We start from the raw sequence: 23,000 nt of genomic DNA, 5'->3' as shown, positions 1-23,000 counted from the left end.
CCAGCGGGCTAGAGCGGCCCAGTGCGCCCACTTCCCGGAAGTGGCTGCGACGGCGGCGGAGAGGCCGCGCTCTCCGTTCCCCCCGGTTTTCCCCGCGCCCCGCCGGGACCTCCCGGTTCCCCCAACATGTCCTACAACTACGTGGTGACGGCGCAGAAGCCGACGGCCGTCAATGGCTGCGTCACTGGTACGGCGGGGCGGGAGGTGACGGGAGCGCCCTGTTTGGGTCGGCGTGGGAGGGCGGTTATGGGGTACCGGGGGCTGGGGGTACGGGGGACACGGGGGGATGGAGGTGCCGGGGGGCACTGGGGGTCCCGGGGCGGTTTTGGGGTACCGGGAAGGGATTGGGAGTACGGGGAGGGTTTTGGGGTTCACGGGTGTGTTTTGGAGTCCAGGGGGGTTGGGAGTACCGGGGATTTTGTTTACCGGAGGGTTTTGGGGTATCGGAGGGTTTTGGGATGCTGGGGGATTTTGGGGTAGAGGAAGAATCAAAGTGCTCCTGAAATCCATAATAGGAGTGAGAGAGAGTGGGATTTGGGGAAACTACGGGAGCCCCAAGAGCCGTGGGAATGCTGGGCGTGGTGGGAAGAGACCCCAGGAATGAGGATTCCTGAGGAAAGATAGTGGGAAAAGCATTTCTGCCGAAAAACAAGGAGTGCAGGCTGAGGGAAAGCAGTTGCTGAGAGTGTTTAGCACTATGGAATTAAGTGAAGCAAAGTGAAAATTTTCCAGGATAGAAATCCATTTTAATTTAGGTGAAATGTACATTTTTGAGTTGAGTCTGTGGTTGGAAATTGTAATTATTTAACCAGACTGCAAGGCCTAAGCTCAGTGAAGTTACTTCAGCGAAGGACAGAGATAAAGGGGAGGAGACAGAAGATGATAGAGACAGGGACTGCTGTAAGGGCAAGTCAGCCTGACCTCGAAATTCTTTCTGATAAAAAGGAACTAGTGGTAAAAGTCACACAAAACCCATAAAAATGAATATGTATGAACCTGTTGTGAAACTGTATGCATATGTGTTTGAGAGGGCGATAAAAGGAGATCTGAAGTTTTCAGAGTACGCAGAGGTACTCTCCTCCTTTTTTGAGGAGAGTTTTCTCCACATGTGTCCGGCACCATAATAAACATACCGGCTTTACAACTTTTATAAAGTTGTGAGGTTTTTTCTTTTCTCCGCAAAACAGAAGCTGCTGGGATTTTGGGATGCTCCAGGGAGGCTGTGTGGAAGCGCAGCCTGGCTCCTTGAGCTGATCCCTCCTCTGGGATTCCTCCCCTGTTTTCCCAGGACACTTCACCTCTGCGGAGGACCTGAACCTGCTGATTGCCAAAAACACCCGGCTGGAGATTTACGTGGTGACGGCAGAGGGGCTGCGGCCCGTCAAGGAAGTGGGGATGTACGGGAAAACGGCCGTCATGGAGCTCTTCCGCCCCAAGGTGGCTGGGGCAGGGCAGGGAGGGAGCTGGGGATTTGGGAATTTGGGAATTCCACCCCTGGGATTTGCACTGACTGTGGGTTTTTCCGGGCAGGGGGAGAGCAAGGATTTGCTGTTCATCCTGACGGCCAAGTACAACGCCTGCATCCTGGAGTACAAGCAGAACGGGGATAGCATCGACATCATCACCCGTGCCCATGGGAACGTGCAGGTGAGGGGGATGCAGCACCTGGCATGGGAATGCCCTTCCCTAGGGGTGGTTTTGCCCTCCTGGTGCAGCAGGGTGTTGGATTTCTGCTGCTCTGTTGGTGGGTCCTTGCTTGATCTGGGATGGGTCACAGGATGTTTGCAGAGTTAGTCTTGGCCTCTGGAAGGATTAGTGGAATTCTGGGATGGTTTGGGTTGGAAAAGAGACCTTAAAGCTCATTCAGTTCTCTTCTGTGGGCAAGGATGCCTTGTGCTATCCCTGGTTGCTCCAAGCCCCATCCAACCTGGCCTGGAACACTTCCAGAGATGGGGTAGCCACAATTTCTCTGGGAGATCCATCCCAGGGCCTCATTACCCTCACAGAGAAGGATTTCTTCCCGGTATCTCATCTAAACCAGCACATGGAATCCTGGAATGGTGTGGGATGGACAGGACTTAGAGATCATCTCATTCCACCCCTTGCCATGGATACCTTCCACTAGACCAGGATGCTCCAAGTCATTTCTCTATGGATTCAACTATATTTTTGGGAGACCTTGTGGAATGACAAATTTAATTTAAGGAAAATGAAAGCCTAAACTCCTTGTGAGGCCAAATTTTCCCTGGGAAATGAATCCTGTGGTAATTTGTGGTGAAGCTGTGTGGTGTGGGAGCTCTGCCAGGTGGGGCAGTTGGAAAGGCATCTCCTCATTAGGCTTGGTGGCTTCCCAGCTGGAATTAAATTCTCAAGCCCGTTGGGAAGTGTGCATGGAGCCATTCCTCACCTAAGGGCTGGCAGCTAACCCCTGTCCATGTTTTCAGGGATATTATCCTGGCACTAATCCCCTTTCCCTTTCCCCTGTCTCTGGAATTCTCCCTCAGGATCGCATCGGGCGGCCCTCGGAGACTGGGATCATCGGGATCATCGATCCCGAGTGCCGGATGATCGGGCTGCGCCTCTACGACGGCCTCTTCAAGGTCATCCCCCTGGACCGGGACAACAAGGAGCTAAAGGCCTTCAACATCCGCCTGGAGGAGCTCCAGGTCATCGATGTGAAATTCCTCTATGGCTGCCAGGCTCCCACCATCTGCTTCGTCTACCAGGTGCCTGCTTATCCATGGATAGCCCAGGTGGAGCCAAGGGCTCCCAAGGTTTTCCAAAGGATTTTTGGAGGGCAGAATCAGGGGTGATCCAGCTCCTCCAGGTCCATGTTCCTCCATACTGCCTTTTTCCAGCTCTGGGAGGGAGGAAGCAGAGCTTTCCCACAGGATTCCAGGGCAGCTCTGCCTTGGGTGGGAATTTTCCTTGTTATACCCCCCAGGAGGAATTTAGGGATCTTTCCAGCAAGATCCACAACCAGTTGTTTCCCAGAGCAAGACTTGAGCCTTTCCTTAAAAAACAAGGCAGTGACCTGCTTGCTGTTCTTGGGAGGTGATTCCAGGTGTGTAAAGAGGATTCATAACCTCTCCCATCACCTGGTTCTTTATGGAAGGAGCATTCCCAGTCTTCTCTGGATGCCTTTTTGATCCCAAGAGCCTTTGCTGTTCTGACTGAGCAAGGGATTAGCTTTCCTTTGTTAAATTCCGGGCTATCCCAAGCTTAGCTGAAATCCTATGCCAGCAGTGGCTCCATTATTCCTTGTTTGGGCACTGCTGCATCCTCCCTAAAGTTCCTGAAGGGAAGAAGCCACTTTGTCACCACATACCTGGAGTATGGGAGAACAGTTGGAAAATTGCTTTTCCAACTTCAAGGATTCCATCATCCATGTCAAAACAACTTGAACCCTTGGAGCAGGAGCAGGATGTCAGTTCTGACTCATAAACCTCTGGATTGTTTCGATCCTTGCCTATGGAGAAGAGAAAGTTTCCAAGTTGTTTCTATAATTCCTTCTCCATTTATTACCCATTATCCCAGGACTTGGTCTGAATAGGATAGCAGCAGCTGGGATGATTTTTGGGAAGTCCTGAACTACAAGGAAAAAAGATAAAAACTCCTGAATTCCTGAACGTTTGCAAGAGCTGGAGGAGGGGGTGATACTCCATTATGCCACTTGTTCCCAGGTTGTCAGAGGAAAACAAATTCCAGAATATCAGTTCCCATATCATTGTAAAACAATGGAAAAATACTTCCCAGTCTTTTCCAGCTCAGGGATTTCCTCAGGGGGTAATTATATATGGAAAAATTTGGGAGAATGGTGGTGTGTGGATGTGGGGGAGGATGAGGAGGTGAGAAACCTCAGAAGCTTCCTGGAAGGGGTGTTTTTGCAGGAGCTGAGGTGGAATCTCCTCACCTCTGGAATCTCATCCACTTTTGCTTCTCTCCCAGGACCCCCAGGGCCGCCACGTGAAGACATATGAGGTGTCCCTGCGGGAGAAGGAATTCAACAAAGGCCCTTGGAAGCAGGAAAATGTGGAGGCCGAAGCCTCCATGGTCATTGCAGGTTGGGCCTTGTTTGTAAAAGATCTTGCCATGTTTTTCCAGGCTGGATGGCTCCTTCTTTCCTGGCAGGTTGCCTCATGTTTGTTGTGTGTCCCACAGTGCCGGAGCCCTTCGGAGGCGCCATTATCATCGGGCAGGAATCCATCACCTACCACAATGGGGATAAATATCTGGCTATTGCTCCTCCCATCATCAAGGTGAGGGGATCCAGGACTGCATCCCAAAAAATCCCTCCTTTCCCAGGCCTTCCAGACAGGAATTCAAACCCCTGTTGTCCCAGGTGTGGTCTAATAGTGCCACTTACTTGGACTCGCAGAGGTTTGACTTCCTGGTCACTGTTTCTGGGGGCTGAGAGACATCCATGATCCCTGTGTGCCTCTTCTTTCTGTAGAGCTCTTGGAATTTTGTTTGGGCCCCGGGGACTGGGATTAATTAGGAATTAGTGCATGGTCTGGGCACAGTTCCAGGGCAGAGCCTGGTTTCATTTCAGGCAGTGGAAAACATGGATGAGCCCCCTGGAGACTTGTTCAGAGGAGAAAAGGCTTAAAGATTTTGGGACAGCAATTGGACTTGTGGGTTTTGTGGGAATAACAGGCCACTTCCCACATTTAATAGGGGGAGGAAGCACTAATGGCAAGGCTGAGGTGCTGTTCCAAGCTGAAAGAGGGCTGAAAGTCCTTTTGAGATGGAAATAAGCACAAGCTAAATATCTTGGGGGAAGAAACAGGAATATTGGTGCCTGAAGGTCTCAGTCTGCTCCTGGAGCTCTGGAATGGGTGGGATACTGGAGCTGGGAGCACATCACCTGCACAGAACTTTTGGGGACTGGTTTGGGGCTGTTCCAGAGGAATCCTTGATTTCCCTACTTTCCCTGCAGCAAAGCACCATCGTGTGCCACAACCGTGTGGATCCCAACGGATCGCGGTATTTGCTGGGAGACATGGAAGGGAGGCTCTTCATGCTGCTCCTGGAGAAGGAGGAGCAGATGGACGGCACTGTCACCTTGAAGGATCTGCGTGTGGAGCTGCTGGGAGAGGTAGGAATCACCTGGGCCATCCCCTGGCACTTGCCTGGGATTCTGCCAAGTCTGGAAAGGCTCCTTTCAGGAATGAGTGGGAATTTTGGGTGCCTCACATTTGTCACAGCCCTGAACTGTTGGGAAGAGTCCCTGTGGGCACTTAAACTTATATTCTTCCCATTTTTTTTCCTGGTACTTGTACTGTGAGGAGCTTGGACTCTGTGGGATTTATGAAGGGATTAAGTTCCCTTACCTTGCCCAGGGATTTTCTATTGGATAACAGCTTAGTGGTGGAAGGGGTGTGTATGCCAGGACTTTTCCATGTCATTGGTGGGTCACCTGCCTCTTCCCATTTCCCAGACATCCATTGCAGAGTGCCTGACCTACCTGGATAATGGAGTGGTGTTTGTTGGCTCCAGGCTTGGAGATTCCCAGCTTGTGAAGGTATGTGGCAGCTCCTGGCTGTGGGTTCCCACAAAACTCGATTTCCATCCCAACCTGGAGATCTGGATACATTTTCCTCTCTTCTCCTTGCCCACCCTTTCCTTGTCCTGCTTCTTGAAAGACAGAAATTGATTCCAGTATTTATTCCCAGCTCAACGTGGACAGCAATGAGCAGGGATCCTACGTGGTGGCCATGGAGACCTTCACCAACCTCGGGCCCATCGTGGACATGTGCGTGGTGGACCTGGAGAGGCAAGGCCAAGGCCAGGTAACATTCCTGCTTTTCCCTCCTCACTGCTGGGAATTTTTGCCTGAGTGTATCCATAAAATCATAGGATCCCAGAATAGTTTAGGTTGGAAGGGACCTTAAAGGATCATCTCAGTCCATGGGCAGGGACACCTTCCACTAGACCAGGTTGCTCTAAGCCCTGTCCAGCCTGGCCTTGGTGGATCTTTCAGGTCCCTTTCAACCCAAACCATGCCAGGATTCCATGATTTGAAAATGGCTTCCCCATTTCCATGAGAAATGGGACCTCCCAGAGAGGAGTGGGAGAGCTTCCCAGCCACAGCTGGTAAAGTCCATCTGCTTTTCCTCCAGCTGGTCACCTGCTCCGGGGCCTTCAAAGAGGGATCGCTGCGGATCATCCGGAACGGCATCGGGATCCACGAGCACGCCAGCATCGACCTGCCGGGAATTAAAGGTGTGGGAGGTGTTCCACAGCCTCAGGGGGAACATGGTGGGCACAGATGAGGTTGAGATGTGGAATTGTGAGAAACTGTGGTATCCTTGTTGCAGGATTGTGGCCACTGAGGTCGGATCCACACCGGGAGACGGACAACACCTTGGTGCTGTCATTTGTTGGCCAGACCAGGTAAAGGTGGGATGAGCTGATCCAGGCTCTCAGCCCCATGTTGGAGCAGGAATTAATGGGAATTCCCTTCCCTGTTCAGGGTTCTGATGTTGAACGGAGAGGAAGTGGAAGAGACAGAGCTCACAGGATTTGTGGATGACCAGCAGACCTTCTTCTGTGGCAACGTGGCACATCAGCAGCTGATCCAGGTAAATCCAGCATGAGGAAAACATGAATATGGCTCTCCTAGCACCATATGGATTGTGACATATCCAGGGCAGAGGCTGAAATGCTTCCTTGAGCTGATGGGATCAGCAAACAGGATCCTGGGCTCATGTTTCTAAGGGATATGGAAAGAGGGAGGTTCTTGCTGTGCCACCCACTTTGGAAACACTGTTTTCCATGATTTTTCCTGTCTCTCTTCCCAGATCACGTCTGCCTCGGTGCGACTGGTCAGCCAGGAGCCCAAATCCCTGGTGAGCGAGTGGAAAGAGCCCAATGGGAAGAACATCAGCGTCGCTTCCTGCAACAGCAACCAGGTGGTGGTGGCCGTGGGAAGAGCCTTGTACTACCTGGAGATCCGGCCCCAGGAGCTCCGGCAGATCAGGTGAGCCCACATCCTCAGGGCCCTTGGGATGCTGGGATTTGGGATCCAGGCAGACACCTGTCCTGTTTCCTTCCTCCCAGCTGCACAGAGATGGAGCACGAGGTGGCCTGCCTGGACATCACCCCCCTGGGAGACTCCAACGGGATGTCCCCGCTCTGTGCCATCGGGCTCTGGACTGACATCTCTGCCCGCATCCTGAAGCTGCCGTCCTTCGAGCTGCTGCACAAGGAGATGCTGGGAGGAGGTAGGAGCCTCCCAAGGGTGGCAGGGGTCACTATCCATGTCCTGAGTGAACTCATCCATCCCTTTGCCTGCTTCCCACAGAGATTATCCCTCGCTCCATCCTGATGACGACCTTTGAGAGCAGCCACTACCTCCTGTGTGCCCTGGGGGATGGAGCTCTCTTCTACTTCGGCCTCAGCCTTGAGACAGGTGACCTTTTCCCTTCCTTTCCAGTTTTTTGGGAAAGATCCTCCTTGCTTTCTCAGCCTCATGCTTAGGGACTGGCTGTGGGCTGGGGGATTTCTCCAGCACACTGGAGGAAGGAGATGGATTCTTAAATCTGGGGTGGGCTTACCCTCAATCCTTTTTTCCCTGAGGTGTTGTGGCATGTCCCAATCCCTTTTCCCTTTGAATCCAGGCTTGCTGAGTGACAGGAAGAAGGTGACCCTGGGCACACAGCCCACGGTGCTGAGGACATTCCGCTCCCTGTCCACCACCAACGTGTTTGCCTGCTCCGACCGCCCCACCGTCATCTACAGCAGCAACCACAAGCTGGTCTTCTCCAACGTCAACCTCAAGGAGGTCAACTACATGTGCCCCCTCAATTCCGACGGATATCCCGACAGGTGAGCCCACCACGAGTCCCTGATCCTAAGGGATATGGGGGAGAGGGAGGTTCTTGCTGTCTCACCCAGTTTTCCATGATTTTTTTTCTCCACAAGTTTGGCCCTGGCCAACAACAGCACCCTGACCATTGGCACCATTGATGAGATCCAGAAGCTTCATATCCGCACTGTTCCCCTCTATGAGTCGCCCAGGTGAGGATTCCTGGAATGAGGATTCCTGAGATCAGGGTGCTCTGCTGCACAGGACAAGGGTTGGGGTGATGTTGCCATCCCAGGAGTAAACAGACAGCTCTTGTTGTTTCCAGAGCTCTTGGAATGGCCTTTCCTGGCTCTCCCTCTCACATGGCTCTGTTTATCCCACAGGAAAATCTGCTACCAGGAGGTATCCCAGTGCTTTGGGGTGCTCTCCAGCCGGATCGAGGTGCAGGATGCCAGTGGGGGCACCACAGCACTCAGACCCAGTGCCAGCACCCAGGTGAGATCCCAGACTGGGTCATCCCTATGCTGTGGGGATCAGAATTCCTGATCCAGGTTCTTCTAGATGGTGCTCTTTTCCAAAGCTGTGAGTCCACTCCTGTTCCTCAGCTGGGGAAGAATAGAATGGTGGGATCTCTCTGAGGGGGTGGCACAGCCACTGTTCCACCTGATCCCCTTTATTTTTGGGTGCTGCTTCTTCCATATCCCATACAAGCTTCTGTGTGGTCTCCAAAGTTTTCCTTTTCCCAAGGATCCAGCTCTGGAAACCAGCTCTTTGTAAACTCAGATTAACACCATCACTCAGCCCTGCAGGAGCAAGGACTGTGTCCCTTTACTCATTCCTTGCTCCACCTGTTCTCCCATCCCTTTTCCCTTCTCACTGGCTACCTGAGGCTGTGTGGATATCCCAAGTAGCACTGGGATGTGATGGATTTTCCTGTTTCCCAGGCCTTGTCCAGCAGTGTGAGCACCAGCAAGCTGTTTTCCAGCAGCACAGCTCCACACGAGACATCCTTCGGAGAGGAGGTGGAAGTGCACAACCTGCTCATCATAGACCAGCACACCTTTGAAGGTACCTGTCCCATCCCAAAATCCAGCTTTTCTCATCCTGGAGAAGCCATGGGGAGCTTCAGCCAAAACATTTTCCTGCAGGAACATCAGCCATAAGGTTTAGAGAATACCAGTTTTTGATGGGCACAAGGTGGTGGGGAATAGGACAGGGAATCTCCAGGATGTGTCTTAAGCTTTCAGTTTAAGGACTTTGGGATCCCAGTTGTTCCTACATTTCCCACTTTATTTTTTTGCCCCCAGTGCTCCATGCTCACCAATTCCTGCAAAATGAGTATGCCCTCAGCCTGGTCTCCTGCAAGCTGGGAAAGGATCCCAACACCTACTTCATTGTGGGCACTGCCATGGTGTATCCCGAGGAAGCAGAGCCCAAGCAGGGCCGGATCGTCGTCTTCCACTACTCTGATGGTAAGATCAAGGTGTTCTCACCTGGAAAAATCCAGCTTTTTTTGGTGGGAGATCAGGGAGGAGCTTCTCAAGCCCCAGAGAGCTTGTGTCACAGGAGCAGGCAGTTTTTCCCAAGGAATCTGTTGTTGGGATCTGTAGGTGCTGTGTTCCCTTTCTCCCTGTCTCCTAGAGATGCCCAAGAATCCCTCACCAGCCCTGGATTCTGGGATTTGCTTTCCATGTCACTTGTCCCCCTCAGAGACAGTTTTTTTTAGGAAACAAAATTCAGGCCAGCTGGGCTGAACCCCCTTGACTTCCCACTCTTTGGATAAACAACCCAAGTAATGCCTGGCTTTATTCCAGGGAAGCTGCAGAGCCTGGCTGAGAAGGAGGTCAAGGGAGCTGTGTATTCCATGGTGGAATTCAACGGGAAGCTGTTAGCCAGCATCAACAGCACGGTAAGCAAGGCCCTGACATTATTTTGGGAGCATGCTTGTGGATCTGGATGCCAGCCAGGTGTCTGTTGAGGAGCATATCCCAGCTCCCATGTGGAGAATCCCAATCCGTGTCCCATCCCACAGGTGCGCCTGTATGAGTGGACAGCGGAGAAGGAATTGCGCACAGAGTGCAACCACTACAACAACATCATGGCCCTGTACCTGAAAACCAAGGGGGATTTCATCCTGGTGGGAGACCTCATGCGCTCCGTGCTGCTCCTGGCCTACAAACCCATGGAAGGGAATTTCGAGGAGGTAAGGAAGCGGTGCCAGGAATCAATTCTGACCGATCTAGACACAGGGAATGGTATTGGAGGGGATAAAAGGAGGGGCTTGGCTTGACTGGATAAGGTTTGACATGGATCCCTGTGGTTTCTGGAGGGATGGATCCCTCAGTTTCCAGGGAACTGGCTGTGGGAAGAGCAGCTGGTGCCTGGTGGGTGGGAGGTGCCATCTGGGATGCCTGGTGTCCACTTGGAATGGGGGTTTAAATTGCTGGAGTGGCTTTGGCATAGGCTGCTCCACACTTTCCCAGGATGTTATCCAAGTACCACTTGGACTAGGACCATCTCCAGGAGTGCCTTTCTTGCTCTGCTGCTTCCTGGAGCAGAGAGGGACATGCTGGATCCTGCCTTGCTCCTGAATATTGGTGTTGGGTGGGATGAGGATGCAGGATCCCAGGCCAGGCCACCTGGACACAGCATGTCCCCTCTTGGCCCCTTCCAGATTGCCCGGGATTTCAATCCAAACTGGATGAGTGCCGTGGAGATCCTGGATGATGATAATTTCTTGGGAGCAGAGAACGCTTTCAATCTGTTCGTGTGCCAGAAGGACAGGTAAACTGGATGGGATGGGGATGAGATGTGATGTGACAGCACATGCTGGGAGGGATGGATTATGGGATCTTCAGGAAAACTGGAGGAGCATTCCCAGCTTTTGGGAGCAAGGGAAAGTTTTGGAGTGCCCCCATCCGGGACTGAGCGGTGTTTGGGATTCCAGCGCGGCCACGACAGACGAGGAGCGGCAGCACCTGCAGGAAGTGGGATTATCCCACCTGGGAGAGTTCGTCAATGTCTTCTGCCACGGATCCCTGGTCATGCAGAACTTGGGAGAGACTTCCACGCCCACCCAGGGATCCGTGCTCTTTGGCACTGTCAATGGAATGATCGGTAAGGAGCAGGGGCTGCAGAATCCTGGAATGGTTTGGGTTGGGAAGCTCATCCAGCTCCACATTTGCCACATTCCCATGACCGTTATTCCCGTGCAGGCCTGGTGACATCCCTGTCGGAAAGCTGGTACAACCTGCTCCTGGACATGCAGAACAGGCTCAACAAAGTCATCAAGAGCGTGGGGAAGATTGAGCATTCCTTATATCCTTTAGCATTCCAGCCAGGAGCTTGTGCTGGGGGGAGTTTACCAGCTGGAGAGGGTGGGAGTGGGTTTGCCATGGCCCTGAACAATCCTGGAATTAAAGATGGGAAATCTCTCTGAGACCACAGAGTCCAACCATTAACCCAGCACTGCCATCCCACCATTAACCATGTCCAGGGCTCCTGTTATTCCCTGTGGATTTGGCTCCTTGACAGCAGCACCTGGAGATCGTTCCACACTGAACGGAAGACGGAACCAGCCACAGGATTCATCGATGGAGACTTGATCGAGAGTTTCCTGGACATCAGCAGGCCCAAGATGCAGGAAGTGGTGGCAAACCTGCAGGTGAGCTTGGGAATGTGGCCTTGGATCCTTCAAGGGCCTTGCTCAGGAATCCAGGCTCAGTAAATCATGGAATTGCAGAGTTATGGAATGGTTTGGGTTGGAAGGAACTTCAAGACACCTCCCACTAGACAATGTTGCTCCAAGCCTTGTCCAACCTGGGCTGGAATACTTCTAGAGATGGGGAAGCCACAGTCTCTCTGGGAAGTTCTAAATTCACACCTTTCTGAATGATCTGGGAATGTTTTTTGGCACTTGCCAACATCTCCAATGCCTTTTCCTCCCTGTGCAGATCGACGATGGAAGCGGGATGAAGAGGGAAGCCACCGTGGATGACCTGATCAAGATCGTGGAGGAGCTGACCCGGATCCACTAGCAGGACTCGGGATTGTTCCCTGCCCCTGCCCTCCACATGGAGCAAGGGAATCCTTCCCCAGCTGTGCCCAGCACTGGCAGCAGCGGCCAGAGGGGGACGGAATCTCGCAGGGGAAGCGGCTTGTTAGGAATTTGGGGAGGTGTCAGTCATCTCCTGCTGGGATTTATGGATTCTGCAGAATTGGCTGGACCCAGAACTGTCCCTTTCCTTGGGTGATCCACTGGGATCTGATGCCCTCGCCTCGATTCCCTTTTCCCTGATGTCCTTAGATATTTTATTACTTTTTTGGCTTTTGGTTTTGCTTTTGATCCTGGATTTTTTTGGATTCCTTGTGGTTTTTTGGAAGAGGAATCAAAGCTGGAGGAGCAGCCGAGGCTGGAGCCGAGCGGGATAACTCTCTCTTCATGGGATCCATGCCTTGCTGAGGGAGGGATGTTCTGGGAAGTTTAAGCTGTTGCTGATCTCGGAGTTTTACCAAATAAAGTAGTCCAAGAGGAAAGATCTGTGTCCTAAGGAATGATGATATCTGTGTCCTCGGCTCTGGGATATTGGGGACACCTGTTTTCCAGGTCCATTTTTCTAGCTTTTCTTGGATTTGTAGGAAATTTTAGTTCCTTGTCTGGTTGCCAGTGGCACTGTGAGTGCCTTGAGAGGCAGATTGTAATGGAATTTTTTTGGAAAGCTGGATTTTCCAGCCTCTGGCTAGTCATTTATAGTTCCCGTGGTCTCCCACCTCCTTCACATCTCTCATAGAATTTGGGGGTTATCCTGGATCTTACCATGCTCTCCCCAGCCTGAATCTCCCCTGTAGCCCTGGTTAAGTGCCCCCCAAGTCCCATTCCCTGCAGGTTTTTCCCAAATCCTTCCCTCCCAGAGGCAGCTCATGCTGGAATCATCCCTGGCTCCGCTTCCATCCTGTGTTTTCAGAGGAGACCGCAGGGACAGGGCTATATTTGGACATCTCTTCCGAGAGCTGGGGGAGCAGGGAGTGACCTTGGACTCTGTGCTGCTGCTTTTATTGCCTCGGGCTCTGTTTACCTGCCTGGAGCAGCCTATTCCCAAATTTTGGGAGGCCCAGGGAGCAGCACAGCCCAGGACCTGGCAGTGCTCTTTTTCCCCCACCAAAACTGGGGGTGGTGGTGCCAGTGCAGTGTTGGCACCCTGCTTTTTTTGGGATAAAAGCGCTGCTGGCTAGGGCTGGATCATTGTTTATCCAGTGCCACAGGAGCTGCCTCCCAGGGATTTGGGATCACATTCCCTTAGCACAGGAGCTTCTCATGGCTTCATGGGGTTCCTAAAAAAACAGTGTGACCCCCCCCCCCCCCCCCCTCCATGGTTTTTATTTTGAAGGGGGCTGTGTCTTGCCTGGGTGATCCCAACCCTTGGGCAGGATTTTGTGGGGAGAAATCCATGCTGGATTGGGAATTTTGGCGGCAGCAGTGCCTTTTGCTTCATGGGATCAATCATTTACCTGCCTCCAACCTTTGCTTCATTCCCTGTCCTGGGATGGGGGCACGGGGCCGGGGGGAATCTGGGGGTCACCAGAGTGGGGTGTCCCGCAGCATCCCTCTCCCTCCGGGATGCATCCCACCATCCCGGCTCCACTTGGCCCCTTTCTCCGCCGCGTGGGTCCCCGTGCAGGGCTGGGAAGGCGGCCCAGCGCCTCCAGGAGAAGGAGCAGGAGGAGGAGGGGTGGGGAGAGGCCATGCCGGATCTTTGCCAGATGTGGGAAAGGAGAGAAGGGGGGACGCCTTTCCCGCTGCTTCCCAATCCTAGGGGGGATCCCGTTCCCCGGCGCGCAGCCAGGGCAGCAATGGCCGGGATGCCGCCACTCGCCCCAGCGGAACGGGACAACCCTGGGGTGACCCCAGGCCCCCGTGTGGGTTTGGGGGGGTGGGTGGGTGCCGCTGGCGACCCCCCCGCTCTCGCCCCCCTCCAATCCCGCATTGTTCCCGGCTCGGCGGGAGGAGGAGGAGCAGGGCCAAGGGCCAGCGGGAAGGCAGGCGGGAAGGCGGGCGCCGGGACGTGCTGGAGCCGCCTGTCATGTTGGTGGAGCTGCTCTTCCAGGCTGCCTGTGTGTCCCTGTTCCTCTCCAGCGGCCAGGGCAGGGTGTATCCCGCGAGGAAGAAGCCGGCCAGCTTTGCCGTGGAGAGGTAGCTGGATTTTCCTATTTTCCTTCTCCCTCCTCCGGCTACACCTGGGATGGGCAGCGCGCCGGGCTCCGGCTATCCCTGCCTCCCGCTGCAGGAGGGCTTGGCCGGAGGGGTCCCGGCCGGAGGGGCTGGCACCCCACAATTCCCTCCCTCTTCCTGGGTCCAGGGGAGAATGACACTGCTCCCCGCATCCCTGTGCTTCTCCCCACATCCCCGTCTTGCTCCCCGTATCCCTGTCCAGCTGGGGGGCGCTTCTCCCGGCACCACGTGCTGGGATGTTCAGGATGGCTGGGAAGTGATTGTCCCCTCTCTGTCCCACCTTATCCTACCTGCCTCTGATCCGTGCCATGCTCTGCCTCCCGGTACCTGGGCACATCCTGACCGCTCCAGTTGTCCTCCTGTCCTCACATTCCTGGGACCTTTGCGCCGTGCAGGGGGCTCAGGACAGGGTGGCCTCAGGCTCTGGTGTCCCACAGGCGCCGCGTGGGGCCCCACGTCTGCTTCCCAGGCTCCGGCAGCGGATGTTGTCCTGGCTGGATGCTGTCTCCAGGCAGCGGGAAGTGCACCCTGCGTGAGTACAGGGGTCTGGGGGTCTTGTGGGGGTCCTGTTCCCGTTCCCAGAGCTCCTGTTCCCATTCCCAGAGCTCCTGTTCCCATTCCCACAGCGCTCTGCTCCTTCGGCTGCGGTGGTGGCTCCTGCATCGCTCCCAACCTTTGCATGTGCCCAGATGGAGAGCAGGGAATCACCTGCCCAGGTACTGAGGGAAGTGGATATGCTGGATGCCCTTCCCTCTCCACACCATGAATCCCAAGGGATGGAGATGGCCACGAACCCATGGGCACTGTGCCCAACGCTCTTCCTTCTCCATGCCACAAATCTCAGCAGATGGAGATGACTGCGGCTCCTTGTCACCTCTCCCTGGCACTGTCCCCATCCCTGGGGGATCCATGGAGTGAGATGGGAAGCGGGTGGTCCTGGGGTGGCATGGGTACCCCATGAATGCCATGTCCATGTTCTAGAACCACCGGGGACTTGCGGAGAGTACGGCTGTGACCTGTCCTGTAACCACGGCGGCTGCCAGGAGGTCGCCCGCGTGTGTCCCGTTGGCTTCTCCATGGCCGAGACGGCCAACGGCGTCCGCTGCACCGGTGAGTGGGAGTGGTGTATCCTGATGGGAATGATGAGTGGGAGTGGTGTATCCTGATGGGAATGATGAGTGGGAGTGGTGTATCCTGATGGGAATGATGAGTGGGAGTGGTGTATCCTGATGGCTGTGGGGAGTGGGAGTGGTGTATCCTGATGGGAATGATGAGTGGGAGTGGTGTATCCTGATGGCTGTGGGGAGTGGGAGTGGTATATCCTGATGGGAATGATGAGTGGGAGAGGTGTATCCTGATGGGAATGATGAGTAGGAGAGGTGTATCCTGATGGGAATGATGAGTGGGAGTGGTATATCCTGGTGGCCATGGGGAATGGGAGTGCTGTATCCTGATGGCTATGGGGAGTGGGAGTGGTGTATCCCGATGGGAGTGGGCATCCCCGTAGTGCCCACACCCCAAGTCTGACCGTTCCCCGTGTGCCCCCAGACATCGATGAGTGCCAGAGCGCGGCCTGCGAGGGGACGTGCGTGAACACGGAGGGAGGCTTTGCCTGCGAGTGCGGAGCTGGCCGGGAGCTCTCTGCTGACCGCCACAGCTGCCGGGGTGAGTGGGGTCCCAGGGGGGCGGCTGGGGCTCCCGAGGGATCCTGACCCTCATCCCATCCCCCAGACACGGATGAATGCCAGGCCACGCCGTGCCAGCACCGCTGCGAGAACAGCGTGGGCAGCTACCGCTGCTCCTGCCGGCCCGGATACCACCTCCATGGGAATCGGCATTCCTGCGTGGGTGAGCACTGGGATGGGGCTCTTCCCATCGCTCCTGGGAGATGGAGGTGGCCCTGAGGCCCTGAACACTGTGCCACACCCCCTTCCCTCTCCATGCCATGAATTCCAAGCATGGAGGTGGTCACTGAGCCCCTGCATGTATGCTTAACCCTTTTCCCTCTCCATGCCATGAATCCCAAGGGATGCAGGTGGCCATGAGCCTGTGGGCACTGTGCCAGACCCCCTTCCCTCATCATGCCACAAATCCCAAGGGATGGAGGTGTCCATCAGCCCTTGACCACAGTGCTGACACCTCATCCTCACCCCTGTGTGGGCCATGCTGAGGGCCCATCCTGGTGCTCTTGGCTCTTTCCTGGGCCACATCCCAGGGTGCAGCACCTCCTGCCACATTCCCTTATCCCTCAGATGTGGATGAGTGCCGGCGGCCTGGCACGCGCCGCTCCTGCCAGCACAGCTGCCACAACATTCCCGGCAGCTTCCGCTGCTCCTGCCGCCCCGGATACCGGCTCAGCGCAGACAGGGTGTCCTGCGAAGGTATCCGTGCCCTTCTCCCGGCTGGAGGAGCAGAGTGGGATGCTCCCATCTCCCTGCCAGCCCCAAGTGATGTCTCTGCCTTCCTGATTTCCTTCCTAGGGTACCCCAAATCTATCCTGGCCCCGTCGCCCATCCTGCAATCCCTGCAGCATCCACCCACCCTTGTCCTGCTCCCTCCTGGCTCCCACCTGCTCCCGAGGGGCTCCCCCTCTCCCCACCTCCCTGTGGCAGCTCCTGGTACCCAATTCCCTCCCTTCTCCCCATCCCTGTCCCCTGAGCCATCCCCACGTGCCATGGGAGCCCCCGGCACCTCCATCCCACCATCCCCTCACTGTTGGCACCGGGGAATCTCTCGGGAGCCCGGCAGTCGCTGGACAGAGCCAGGCTGCCAGAGCTGCACCTGCCAGGTGAGCATCCCATCCTCCCATCCCATCCTTCCTATGGCACCATCCCGACCTGGCATGAGCCACCACATGTCCTGGCAGGGGGGACAAGTCCTCTGTGACACCGTGAGCTGCTCTGTTCCCTGCTCCCACCCGCTTCCTGCTCCGGCTGGGGGTTGCTGCCCCACCTGCACGGGTGAGTCCCAACCTCCTGATCCCCCCCAATTCCCAGGATGGCCCCCCTTAAATTCCCAGGGGGACACCCCTGACCCCAGTGGCTTGCAGGGTGCCTGCACGAGGGGGTGGCCAGGGCAGAGGGCGATGTCTTCTCCCCATCCGATGGGAATTGCACCGTCTGCGTCTGCTTGGTGAGCTGGATTGGGATGGGAGAATCCCCCCTCATCCCTGGGAACCTCCCAGCACTGGAGACCCTTTTCCCTGGAGACCCTCATCCTGCATCCTGGCTCAACCATGGATTGGGATGCTCTGGAGCTGATGACACCCTCCCCTCACCCCTCCGTGGGGAATCAGGGTCCTCTTTCCCAGCCCCACGTTCCCCTCCACAGGCCGGGAATGTCTCCTGCCTGTCCCCGGAATGTCCCCCAGGATCCTGCCCCAGCTCCTCTCTGGCTGAGTGCTGCTCCTGCACTCCAGGTGATCCCAGGACCCCTACTCTGGGGGTGTGAATAACCCTGGGCTGGGCTGAGGGTGAGGGAAGAGCTGTGCTTGGCTCTCCAGCACCACTCCTTCCCCTTTTCCCAGAAAAGTGCAATTTCCGGGGACGCACATACGCACACGGAGCCCGGTTCAGCCTGGATGGGGACGACTGCACCACCTGTGTCTGCCAGGTGGGTCCTGGATGTCCCCAGGCATGAGGATCCCCAAAGCTGAGAGGCCCCCAGGGATGAGGATCCCCAGGGATACTCCAGTGCTTCCCAGCACCTGCTGGGGGCATCCCAGCTTTGCTCCGGGCTGATGGCAGGGACACAGGTGACCCATTCCCGTGTCCCCAGGGAGGAGAGGTGGAATGTTCCTTCACTCCATGCCCCGCGCTGGATTGTCCCCAGCACCAGCGGCAGCTGGGTCCCGGGCAGTGCTGCTCCACCTGCCGGGACCCTCCAGCCCCTGCCGGTGAGCCGGGATGAGTGACACAGCTGGGAATGGGCAGGGAGGGATGAGGGGGAAAAGGTGAGGGAAACGGGAATGGCATGGCATGGCATGGCATGGCATGGCATGGCATGGGAAGAACAGCTGGGACAGAGGATGTGGGAGACACTTGGGGATGGGGAGAGTGGGATGTTGGGACATTTGGTGATGGGATGTGGGGAAGGGCAGGGCGGGATGAGGGTGGACAGCTGCAGACAGGGATGGTGGGATATGGGAGACACAGGTGGGATGTAAGGATACTCGATGATAGGAAGGTGGGAGATGGGGAATACCTAGGAGCAGGAAGGGTGGAATATTGGGAACCCCTGGGGACAGGAAGGGTAGGTTTTACAGGACAGCTGGGAACAGGGATCCTACCCAGGTTGCTTCCTGGATGACAACGGTGTGGAGTTTCCCGTTGGACAGATCTGGTCTCCGGGCGATCCCTGTGAGTTATGCATCTGCCAGGTGAATGAGAACCTGCTCTGCTTCATTCCCTCTTCCCTATCCCTGCCCCCGCGCACGGCTCCTGCTCCGTTCCCGCCCTCAGGATGCCCGTGGCCTGTCAGGCCCCAAATCCCCCAAATCCGGCGGGTTTGGGAATCCCGAGGTGTCTGTCAGGGTGTTCCCGCCTGCAGGCAGACGGCTCCGTGAGCTGCCAGCGCACGGACTGCGTGGAGACGTGTCCTTATCCCATCCGCATTCCCGGGCAGTGCTGCCCCGACTGCTCCGCAGGTGAGGGCGCGCCCGGAATCCCGGCATTCTGAGCCGCCCGGGGACCGCCTGAGCCCCTCTCCCCGCAGGCTGCACCTACATGGGGAGGATCTTTTCCAACAACGAGACCTTCCCGTCGGCGCTGGATCCCTGCCTGAGCTGCATCTGCCTGGTGAGGGCTGGGCCGGGCATTCCCAGAGGATTTGCGGCTCCCGCCCCGTGGGCTGAAGCCCGGTTTTTGGCTCCGTTGCAGGGAAAAGCTCCGGGGGCGCTCCGGGGCTCCTAACGCCCGGCCCTCGGGGGTCTCTCCCGTCTCTCGCAGCTGGGCTCGGTGGCCTGCTCGCCTCTGGAATGTGCCATCGTGTGCTCCTACCCCTTCCACCCCGAGGGTCGGTGCTGCCCCGTCTGTGAGGGTACGAGCTCGGGCGGGTCCCCAAAATCCCCCTGAATCCCTCAAAATCTCCTCGAGCCCCCCAAAACAGCCTCTGGACCTTGGTCCCTGCAGACTGCAACTACCAGGGCAGGAAGGTGGAGAACGGCCAGAGCTTCATTCCCGAGGGACAGCCCTGTACCCGCTGCACCTGCCAGGTGAGACCTCCCGCCCATTCCCATGGGATGCCCGTGTCCATGGTGCCCGTGCCAGTGTCATTGGATCCCAGCAAGGGCCGGGCTGGCTGATCCCTGTTTTTCCAGCTTGGAGAGGTGAGCTGTGAGGAGAGGCCGTGCCCCCGCTCCTGCTCTGAGCCCCACACACTGCCCGTGGGCTGCTGCCCATCCTGCCAAGGTAATGGGATCCCTGGATCCAACCCCAGGCACTTGGATGTGCCCCCTCCGGACTGGGGGTCTGGGGAAGGAGGTGGGTGCTGACCAAAATCCTCCCTCCATCAGCCTCAGACATCCGGCTCCTGCTGCAGGGCAGTGACCTGTCCCCATCCTCATCCCAGTCCTCATCCCAGTCCCCATCCTCACCCCCATCCTCATCCCAGTCCCCAGTCCCTGAAGATTCACCCCCTGGCACCCCTCAACACCGCCGCTATCGCCTGGCCCAGCTCCTGCTTCCCACCACACCCCCCCTCGGCCCCTCTCCAGGGATTTGGGGTGCTGGGATGCCCCCTCTGACCACTCCAAGTCCCTCTGGATACCCCTTGGCACCCACTGTGCCCCCCGACCCCCTCTGTGAGGCCACAGCCGCCCCCAGTGCCACGGGCAGCCCTGAGGTTCAGGGATCCCCCAGGAATGAGGATCCCTCCATGGTGCCATCGGACAGCCCCAGGCTCCAGGCGCCAGGTGTGCCTGGAACACCGTGAGGAGGAGGAGGAGGATGAAGGAAAGGAGGAAAAGGGGGTCTGCAGGACCAGCAGGCCTGGCCCTGGGGAGGGAGCAGTTGTCCCCTGCCACCAATAAAGTCACTCTGGTATTTATTCCCTGTCCCCTCATCCCTGCATCCACCAGCACAGGGAGCCCTGGGGCTTGTCCCCTGGGAATTTTGGGATGAGTGGCTTTCCAGGATGATGAGGGCAGTGCTGGAGGTGTTCACCCACCTCACCCTGAGTGGGGTTTGGGGACAGGAGGGACATGTCCTGCCCCAGGTCCCCCAGGCTGGGAGCTCCTCAGGGATGAGCAGAGCCACATCCAGGCTCCCATCCTTGGGGCACAGGGACATCCTTGGCGGGTGCAGCGGAGGGTGGCACGCCACATGCCACATTCCCAGGGATGTGTTGGCATTCCTCAGAGAGACACGGCACAGGGGCGCTTCTCCACACCTTTATTGTCCTCGGTGGTGGCAGGAGGGCCGGGAAAGGGACAAGCCCTGCCAGCCACCGAGTTGGGGACAACTGGGATTCCCATCCCAGCTCAGGGCAGCCGGGACAGCCCCACCTTGTTGGTGGCCCTGTTGAAGATGACGTAATACTCCCGGATAAAGACATCCCCCAGGATCCAGAGCTCGCCCTCCTCCGTGGGCACATCCATGCCTTGCAATGCCAGGCTGCAGTACCCATTACTCTGCTCCAAGGACATGGAAGGGGGTGATCACCAGCTGTTGGATCCCTCCCTCTATCCCCACAAACCCATTCCCAGTGGGATGCTCACCCTTAACACGTAGGCTCTGGGCGGCACTGGGAATTCTTTGCCATTGATATGGAAAATGAGGCTGGGAAGGTTTCTGACAGCCTCACAGCTGATCTGGGGAGGACACGGCAGGTTAGTGGTCATTCCAGCTGGGATCAAATGTCCTAAAGAGCATCCTGAGCCTCACCTCACCACTGGAGCTGGCACCAAGGAGCCTCATGAGGGTGCGGAAGGCCCGGATAGGAACAGCCAACAGAGTGGTTCCTGTATCCACAATGGCCTGGCACCCCGAGGAACAGGCCACCGGAGTCCCGCTGACAGAGACACTGGGAAGAGGGATGCAGAGTGAGCCTGGACTCCCTACAACACCAGTTGGAGGGCAGGGAATACTGGGAATACCTCTGCATGGAGATCTGCCAGTAGGTTTCAGCAGAGAGAGGGATCCAGGAGATGCCTCTGGTGGTGTAGTAGGGATCGATGGCACCAAAGAGGACAAAGCTCCCACCTTCGTCGTCCCTGGAAAGGGAGATCCGTCTGGGCTGGTTCCCAGCCCACCAACACCTCCATTCCCATTGGAAAATGGGGCCAGTGTGAGGGGAAAGGGAGAAATCCTCAGCAGCTTTGGCTGGGATTTACCTGCTCAGGTAGACAGAGAAAAGATTCCTATCCACGAGGTTTTCCGTCATCATGTTGTCGAAGACAGGGGTGGCTCCGGAGGAGGCAATGCTTGGGAATGCCAATCCCAGGATGCCATCAAAGGGGGTGTAGTAGAAAAAATCCCCTGGCTCTGTCTCAGCCAGCCCAAAAATCTGGTTGCGGACGTTGATGCCGGCAACCTGGGAGAAAGGAGAGAAGTGTGGATTGGGCAGGATCCCGTGGGATCCCATGGGATGAGGGGGCTGGAGCTCCTGGCCGTACGTCGACGGTGTCGTATCCCAGGACCCCGGTCATGCTTCCTGTGCCGTAGGCGATGAACAGGGTGTCATTGGTGCTGAGGAACGTGGAGGATTCCGCGGGATTGAAGCGGTTGTGGTTCCCTGTGGGGGTGGGAAGGATGGGGATTGCCTGGGATTTGTGCCTTGGGAAAGATGGGCAGAGCCACGCAGGACTCCCAAAGGACACATTCCAAACTCATTCCAGACACCTACTGCAGGCTGGGCTGGAGCAGAAGACTGAGGGAACCCAGAGGTTGGAGGAGCCGGTGTCGAAGACCACAGTGAATTCCTGAGGTGGGGTCCCAATGGAGATGGTGCCAAAGTACTCATCCTGTTGGAATGGGATTGGGAAGGGGTTAAGGGGATGGGGAAAGGAGAATGGGTAAGGGGCTAATGGAATAACTTACAGGGATGGGGAAGGGACTAGTGGAATGGATAACAGGCCAATGGGATGGGGAAGGAGCCAGTGTCCCCCTGTGCTCCCTGATCCCAGTTCCCAATCCCAGCCCCTCACATCCATGTAGTTCTCCAGGGGCTCCACGGCGATGCCCGGGAAATACTTGGCAGCCAGGTTGTAGGGATGCTGCTCCAGGTAACTCTCCAGCAATCCCTGCTCCCGCAGCCTCTGCCGCAGCGACTTCATCTTCCTCAGGGGCACCCTGCGGACAGGGACTGGGATGCATCACTGGGATCACCCCACATCCCACATCCCTGTTTTGGGGACCCCCTGGGGCTCACCTGGTCTCGAGGCCCTGGGCCAGGCCCACCAGGGCGAGGAGCAGGAGCAGCTTCATGGTGGGAGCTCACGGAAAATGTGCCTCCGATCCCGGCCCCACTCCTTATATCCTGGCTCCGGTGTTTGGCCGGAGGCCCCGATAAGAAAGGCAAACTGCTCCTGGGATGGTTATCAAAATGTCCTTAAGGGGGGTGGGAATGTCAAGCCAGGGGATCCCCATATTCCTGGGGGGATTCAGGCCACAAGTATGTTGGGATGGGCAGGAAGCACTCCCGGTTATGCTGTGGGAGCTGGTGGGAATGCAGGGTGGTTTGGACCCTGAACCCTCGAATTCCTTGCTGGAGGGTTTGAGCCAGACGCTCCCAGGAATGGGGCAGGCACAGCTTCCCTGGGAATTCCATTCCTAGGAATGACTCACCACCCTCTCAAGGAAGAATTTCTTCCCAATATCCCACCGAAACCTGTCCTCTACTACTAGGAAGCTGTTCCCCCTTCTCCTGTCACTCCAGGTCCTTTTACAAAGTCCCTCTCCAGCTCTCCTGGAACTCCTTAATGTGCTGGAAGAGACTCCAAGGTCTCTCCAGGTCCTTCTCCTC

At 56.4% G+C, this 23,000-nt stretch overlaps 3 protein-coding genes across 3 annotated transcripts; 2 read left to right on the top strand and 1 right to left on the bottom strand.

Annotated features, from left to right (window-relative positions):
* Positions 1-49: 49 nt before the first annotated feature.
* On the top strand, positions 50-12,334 carry DDB1 (damage specific DNA binding protein 1). The gene is made up of 27 exons (XM_058806237.1): positions 50-187; positions 1,289-1,437; positions 1,531-1,647; positions 2,505-2,726; positions 3,949-4,063; positions 4,162-4,259; positions 4,940-5,098; positions 5,441-5,524; positions 5,676-5,792; positions 6,123-6,225; positions 6,321-6,396; positions 6,476-6,584; positions 6,804-6,982; positions 7,063-7,226; positions 7,307-7,414; positions 7,623-7,830; positions 7,927-8,022; positions 8,194-8,305; positions 8,755-8,878; positions 9,118-9,282; positions 9,625-9,719; positions 9,843-10,013; positions 10,485-10,594; positions 10,758-10,927; positions 11,026-11,128; positions 11,351-11,474; positions 11,764-12,334. Exons 1-27 carry the CDS (start codon positions 127-129, stop codon positions 11,845-11,847), a joined length of 3,423 nt encoding a protein of 1,140 aa, XP_058662220.1. The 5' UTR covers positions 50-126; the 3' UTR covers positions 11,848-12,334.
* A 1,715-nt stretch (positions 12,335-14,049) lies between these two features.
* On the top strand, positions 14,050-19,970 carry VWCE (von Willebrand factor C and EGF domains). Its single transcript, XM_058807601.1, is given in 21 exon segments — positions 14,050-14,081; positions 14,083-14,101; positions 14,103-14,242; positions 14,244-14,755; positions 15,021-15,149; positions 15,588-15,704; positions 15,771-15,887; positions 16,292-16,420; positions 16,520-16,827; positions 16,906-16,999; positions 17,089-17,171; positions 17,370-17,457; positions 17,566-17,651; positions 17,817-17,934; positions 18,332-18,417; positions 18,588-18,684; positions 18,753-18,835; positions 18,986-19,076; positions 19,169-19,251; positions 19,357-19,503; positions 19,506-19,970. Coding segments are annotated over 21 exon segments (3,024 nt in total).
* Positions 19,971-20,517: 547 nt separating this feature from the next.
* LOC131559144 (pepsin A-like) lies at positions 20,518-22,462 on the bottom strand. The gene is made up of 9 exons (XM_058807397.1): positions 22,407-22,462; positions 22,183-22,327; positions 21,882-21,999; positions 21,652-21,770; positions 21,370-21,569; positions 21,133-21,249; positions 20,921-21,059; positions 20,755-20,847; positions 20,518-20,667 (listed from the first exon to the last, which is right to left on the bottom strand). The coding sequence occupies exons 1-9, from the start codon at positions 22,460-22,462 to the stop codon at positions 20,518-20,520; spliced, it is 1,137 nt and encodes a 378-aa protein (XP_058663380.1).
* Between the last annotated feature and the right edge of the window lie 538 nt (positions 22,463-23,000).

The sequence above is a fragment of the Ammospiza caudacuta genome, chromosome 6 (genome assembly GCF_027887145.1).
Source record: "Ammospiza caudacuta isolate bAmmCau1 chromosome 6, bAmmCau1.pri, whole genome shotgun sequence".
NCBI classification, from domain to species: domain Eukaryota; kingdom Metazoa; phylum Chordata; class Aves; order Passeriformes; family Passerellidae; genus Ammospiza; species Ammospiza caudacuta.
Note: the sequence above shows the minus strand (reverse complement) of the source record. Positions and strands in the feature narration are given on the sequence as shown.

Bases quoted from the DNA above. Each gene is read 5' to 3' on its own strand.
- DDB1 (XM_058806237.1), top strand. From the start codon at position 127: ATGTCCTACAACTACGTGGTGACGGCGCAGAAGCCGACGGCCGTCAAT. The intron at 5,793-6,122 runs GTAACATTCCTG...CTTTTCCTCCAG, and splicing joins AGAGGCAAGGCCAAGGCCAG to CTGGTCACCTGCTCCGGGGC. The intron at 6,226-6,320 runs GTGTGGGAGGTG...TCCTTGTTGCAG, and splicing joins CGACCTGCCGGGAATTAAAG to GATTGTGGCCACTGAGGTCG.
- LOC131559144 (XM_058807397.1), bottom strand. From the start codon at position 22,462: ATGAAGCTGCTCCTGCTCCTCGCCCTGGTGGGCCTGGCCCAGGGCCTC. The intron at 21,771-21,881 runs GTAGGTGTCTGG...CCACCCCCACAG, and splicing joins CTGCTCCAGCCCAGCCTGCA to GGAACCACAACCGCTTCAAT. The intron at 21,060-21,132 runs GTATTCCCAGTA...CCCTCTTCCCAG, and splicing joins TGGCAGATCTCCATGCAGAG to TGTCTCTGTCAGCGGGACTC.